The 6,000-nt window shown below is 40.4% G+C and overlaps 1 protein-coding gene across 1 annotated transcript in view; it reads left to right on the forward strand.

Annotated features, from left to right (window-relative positions):
- Nucleotides 1-3,728, forward strand: part of LOC131902560 (sulfotransferase 2A1-like) — a 41,421-nt gene extending 37,693 nt beyond the window's left edge. Inside the window, exon 6 of the mRNA XM_059253585.1 lies at nt 3,596-3,728. Within this exon, the coding sequence (XP_059109568.1) occupies nt 3,596-3,708 (113 nt within the window). The 3' untranslated portion in view covers nt 3,709-3,728. The remainder of the gene's footprint in view (nt 1-3,595) is intronic.
- The last annotated feature ends 2,272 nt before the right edge of the window (nt 3,729-6,000 follow it).

Consider the following 6,000-nt stretch of genomic DNA (forward strand, 5'->3'; position numbering starts at 1 on the left):
ATAGTTTTTTCAAGACAAGGGGTCTCTGTGTTGTTTTGGTGCTTGTCCTGGATCTCACTGTGTAGAGCAGGCTGGCCTTGAACTCACACAGATTCTGTCTGGCTCTGCCTCCCAAGTGCTGTGATGAAAGGCATACGCCACCACTGCCTGGCTTAGGCTGTGTCTTTTATAGGCGAATTGAGACCATTGATATTAATGGATATTAATGACTAGTGATTGTTAATTCCTGTTACTTATTTATTTATTATGTATACAGTGTTCTGTCTGCATGTATGCCTGCTGGCCAGAAGAGGGCACCAGATCTTGTTATAGATGGTTGTGAGCCACCATGTGGGTACTGGAAATTGAACTCAGGACCTTTAGAAGAGCAGCCAGTGCTCTTCTGAGCCATCTCTCCAGCCCTCCTGTTATTTTTTGGTGGTAGTGTTGTGTATTTCTCTTCTTTGGTATTTGTTGGTGTGGGATTATCTACTGCCTATTTTCATGGGTGTATCTAACTTCCTTTTGTTGGATTTTTCCTTCTAGTGCCTTCTGTAGGGGTGGATTTGTGGATAGGTATTGTTTAAATCTGGTTCGATCATGAATTATTTTGTTTTCTCCGTGTATGGTGATTAAGAGTTTTGCTGGGTATAATAGTCTGGGTTGGCATCCATGGTCTCTTAGTTTCTGCATTATGTCTGTCCAGGACCTACTGGTTTTTAGAGTCTCCATTGAGAAATTCAGGTGTTATTCTGATGGGTCTGCCTTTATATGTTACTTGACCTTTTTCCTTTGCAGCTCTTAATATTGTTTCTTTATTCTGTATGTTTAGAGGTTTGATTATTATTTAGTGAGGGACTTTTTTTTTTGGATCCAATCTATTTGGTGTTCTGTAAGCTTCTTGTATCTTAATAGGCATTTCCTTCTTTAGGTTGGGAAAGTTTTCTTCTATGATTTTGTTGAATATATTTTCTGTGCCTTTGAGTTGGTATTCTTTTTCTTTTATCCCTGTGATTCTTAGGTTTGGCCTTTTCATGGTGTCCCAAATTTCCTGGACGTTTTGTGTTATGACTTTGTTGGCTTTAGTGTTTTCTTTGACTGATGAATCTATTTCCTCTATTGTATCTTCAATGCCAGAGATTCACTTTTCCATCTCTTGCATCCTGTTGGTTATGCTTGCACCTGTAGTTTCTGTTCATTTACTCAGATTTTCCATTTCCAGTATTCCCTCAGTTTGTGTCTTCTTTATTATTTTGATTTCAGTTTTCAAATCTTGAACTGATTTCTTCACCTGTTTAATTGCTTTTTCATGGTTTTCTTTAAGGGATTTATTGATTTCTTCCAATTTTTTTGTCTTTTCCTCAATTTCTTTAATGGAATTTTTCATTTTCTCTTTAAAGGCCCCTATCATCTTCTTGAAGTCATTTTTTAAGGTTGATTTCTTCTGTTTCTTCTGCATTGGGATATTCAGATCTTCCTGTTGTAGAACAACTAGGTTCTGATGGAGCCATATTGATCTCTATGTTATTGAATGTATTTTTGCACTGGTGTCTACCCATCTCTTTCTCCACTTGGTGCAAGTGATGTCTGTGTCTGCGGGAGCCTTTCTTGGTCCAATGGGAGCTCTTGGTCTAATCAGGGCTCTTGGTCTATTTTGTGCTGATGGACTTTGTGTCTCAGGGAGCAGCTCTTAGTCCATTTGGCATTGGCATGCTCTGTTTGAGGGAGCAGTTGCAGTCTTGGAGGATTAGTGGGTTTGGGAGGGGTGGAGCTTGTTGGTTGCAGGGCCTGGTGGGGGATGGTGTTAGTCTGACCTGTCTGAAGGAGACCTGTCTACTGACATAAGGCTGGGAATGCAATGGGTGGTGGTGTGGGGGTGCAGGGTTGAACCCCTGGGCCCAAAGCCTAGAGGCTGGGATATTTGTATATGAGGACAAAGACTCACCTCTTAGTCCAATCAGCACTGGCAGGCTCTGTCTCAGGAAGCAGTTGCAGTCTCCAAGGGAGGGTGTGGTTTGGGGGAGGTGGGGCTTGAGGGCTATAGGGTCTGTGGGGGATGGTGGTAGTCTGACCCATCTGAAGGAGATGTGTCTACTGGCCTGAAAGTGAGACTGCAATGGGTGGTGGTGTGGGGGCACAGGGTTTAGCCCCTGGGCCCAAAGCCTAGAGGCTGGAGTGTTTGGCTATGAGGACAAAGACTTTCCTTTTAGTCTAATTGGCATTGGCAGGCTCTGAACACTTGACAGTCTTATAGTCATATCAATTAATGTCATATTCCTTAAATATGGTGTATCAATAATTACCATTTAATTATGAATACTTTATATTTTCTTTAATAATACCACTGGGAATTTAAAGTTAACTTATATGATAAAGGAATGTAATATCATGAGGAAAACCTTGACTTCGACTGTCAGCCTTTTTGGCTTCAAGTTCACTTTCGTCATTATTACGCTGGGTAACATCTCAAGGACTTATTTTTCCTCATCAACAAAATGGAAACAAGGTCAGTACCTTCCTCACTCATTCATGAATGCTTTCAACAATTCCATACTGAGTATGTTCTATGTGCCTGATATGATTTGGTGAATGAATCCTTTGCTGATGAAGGAAACATTTTACTTTCTCAATATATTAGATACATATTTCAGGCATCTTTACAAAAAGGAAATTCATCAAAGTGTCACAGTTATAAAATAAAATACAACAAAGATGGGGCCTGCAGAGTTCTTCATGGAGGGAAGAGAGGAAGAGGTGGTCACAGTGGCGTAAACTAGGAAACCAAAGAACAGGAAGTGAGTATAGGGAAGATATCAGCACTCTAGAAAGAAGGAACACACAGTTCAATGAGAGCAGTTGCAAAATTTGACATCTCTAATGTCAAAACTATAGACATACTAGAATGCAGTGATGAGAACCAAAGTCTGGCAAAAAGATATGGTAAAAAGATCATGTAGGTCTTGATGCATCACCAGACACCATGCTGACTGAAAACAGAAATCTTGGGATGTTCTCAGCTGGCAGTATCTGGGTCTCCTGCATCTGATGAAAGCATCAAGATGATTGGCATGTAGTTCACAACAGTGTGCATCTCCAGCTTAAGGGGATCTGATGCCTCAAAGCTCTACAGGAAACTGCATTCATGTGTACATACACACATATGATTACACTTAATTTTAAAAGATCTTTTAAAAGTTGCTTGCATATTTTGCAGAACTTTTATAAGTAAACATTAAAATTTAGAAAGAAGAATTGAAACCTGTTTGGATAATTGAGATAAGAAACTCTGTTGGATTGGACAGTGTGATGGAAGCAGGTGTAGTAGGAAGCAGGAATAATTTCAACATCTAAAATGTAGAGATAGTGTGGAAGCTCTTAGAGTCTGTAGCTGATATGATGAGATAGGAGAAGAGGGGACATTATTGCCACAGAGGTAGAAGACTGATGTAAATTATGTCAAGGGAATAAGATGTGTTCTCCAGGAAGTCACTGGTACTTCCATTTTATTAACTGTGTGGTCCTTGTCAAGCAGATGGTAAGAGCATGTGAAGGAAGGACTGAGATCAGTGTTGAGATCATCATTAACCCATCTATGTGTCTGCTTAACATTTTCCAGGCATGGCTGGGGACTGGAAGAATCACTTTACAGTAGCCCAAGCTGAAGCCTTTGATAAAGTATTCCAGGAGAAAATGGCCGGTTTCCCTCCAGGGCTGTTTCCATGGGAATAAATTCTTAAACTTTAAAATAATATATGGAGAGTGGGGTTTATTTTCCTGTTCTTGTACATGTGAATGACTGGGTGTGGTCACAGAATAAATACTGTTATTGAATTGTAGAGTTTTGTTTTTTCAGATATTAAGTGATAGAAGTATTGGTAGTGGTAATAGCAGTGGAGGTAGTTGTAATGTGTGTGTGTGTGTGTGTGTGTGTGTGTGTGTGTGTGTGTGTGTGTGTTTCCATATTTGTGTACAGTACCTTCAGTGGTCAGAAGAGTGCATTGGTTCCCATGGGTTTACAGTTATATATTGCTATAAGCTACCTGCTTTGTGTCTTGGAACAGAACTCAGGTCCTCTACAAGGGTAGTACAGTGCTCTTGACCTCAGAATAATCTCTCCAGCTCTAAATCTTGGAGTCTTGATTCATCAAATATTTGCTTCTTTTATTCATGGTTTGTTATACATTATCAGCTAACTCCAATATGCTTCATGGAATCTCAGCTTAAAACAATCCTTGTAACATTTTAAATATAAAAAAAACTGCAAGAAACTTTATTTAACTTTTATTGTGTCTTTTTTGCAAAAGAAATACAAAGTTGTATTTATAGAGACTTTGAAACTTCATTCATATAGCCTAAGGTGTAAGACCTTTGTAAACTTACACTTCTGCTCAGTATTTTATACCTGTATTTCACTATTTCTTTCTTTGTAATTTTTAGTGGGTGTATAAAATGTTGGGTTACATTAGGAAACTTTGAAACAGACATGAGCATCAAGTAATTTACTCAGTATTTCTCCTCTACTGTTGAGTCCTGTCTTTTTGCTCCTATTAGTACTTTATGCTCCCACACAGTCCACTCTGCTTGTGTGTCATAGAGACACACTTATATTTAAATCTGGATGTGCAGGTGGGAAAAGAATGCATTACTCTCTTTACTTTTATGGTTAAATGGAAGTTTTTTCTTATAGACATGGTAGAGAATACAGCCAGGGGCACCTGGAAGATTCTAGAGCAGGGAGAGAAAGTAATAGACTGAACATGGCCAGCAGAATAGGCCAGGCCATGAGGTGGGGAGCAAGAAAGGAGGATGAACAGAGAGGAGCCAAGAGAGAGAGAGAGAGAGAGAGAGAGAGAGAGAGAGAGAGAGAGAGAGAGAGAGAGAGAGACAAGAAGACCAAGAGAGTCAAGAAGTAGTATGTCAGAATGTCATTGTTACACAGGAATCAGAGCTGGGGAAGGAAAGCCGATGATCTGGAGAAGTTTAGGGTAGAGCCTGGAATGAGAGGAGCTGAGAGGAGCCAAGATTCCAGATATCTGAGTGGACTCTGTAACAAATACTTGCCCAGACTGCTTGGAGGCCAGCATGCACTTTGTTTTGCTAATAGGCACCACAGTTAGCCATTTGTCCTGAGTTTTTTTTTTTGGCCTGACATATCAGCCTGTTTGTTGTTGATGATGTAAACTATTCTGTAACTTCTTCTTAGCTGAAGTTAGGACACTGTCAGGACCTAGGCAGGTAAGAGTGCTGACCAAAGGTTGGGAGAAAGGAGAGGAATTCAGGCTTCCTAGGTTCAGTGTGACCATCTGGGGCTACCAAAGTGCAGGGAGCTTTGGAAAAGTCTGAAAATTGTGGTTCAAACCAGAGACTCTGGCTAGTTAGAAATTCCATCAGAAGCATGTGGTGATATTGTGTTCCCCAAAAATATTGTGCACCCTAATAAACTTATCTGGAGTCAGAGAACAGAATGGCAACTAGATAGACATAGAGGCCAGAAAATGGTGGCATATACACCTTTAATCCTAGCATTCCAAAGGCAGAGATCTGTCTGGATCTCTGTGAATTCAAAGCCACACTAGAAACAGCCAGGCATGGTGACTCATGCCTTTAATCCCAGGAAGTGATGGCAGAAAGCAGAAAGGTATTTAAGGTGTGAGGACCAGGAACTAGAGCTAGTTAAGTTTTTAGGCTTCTAGCAGCAGTTCAGCTGAGATCTATTCGGGTGAGGACTCAGAGGCTTCCAGTCTTAGGAAACAGGATCAGCTGAAGAACTGGCAAGAAGAGGAAGCTGTGGCTTGTTCTGCTTCTCTGCTCTTCCAGCATTCACCCCAGTAACTGGCCTTGGGTTTGTTTCTATTAATAATACCTTTTAAGATTCGTGCTACAGAAGCATCTAGTTTACTTTGGTTTTCAGTAAGTGTACGACTACCTGGTGTTGATTTGTAGTAGTTTGTAGTCTTTAAGCAACTAGAAATCTGTTTGGACAGGTACAGACCAGAGAAATAAGGTAAAGTTAAGGAGCTT

Source organism: Peromyscus eremicus, chromosome 1, assembly GCF_949786415.1.
Source record: "Peromyscus eremicus chromosome 1, PerEre_H2_v1, whole genome shotgun sequence".
NCBI classification, from domain to species: Eukaryota; Metazoa; Chordata; class Mammalia; order Rodentia; family Cricetidae; genus Peromyscus; species Peromyscus eremicus.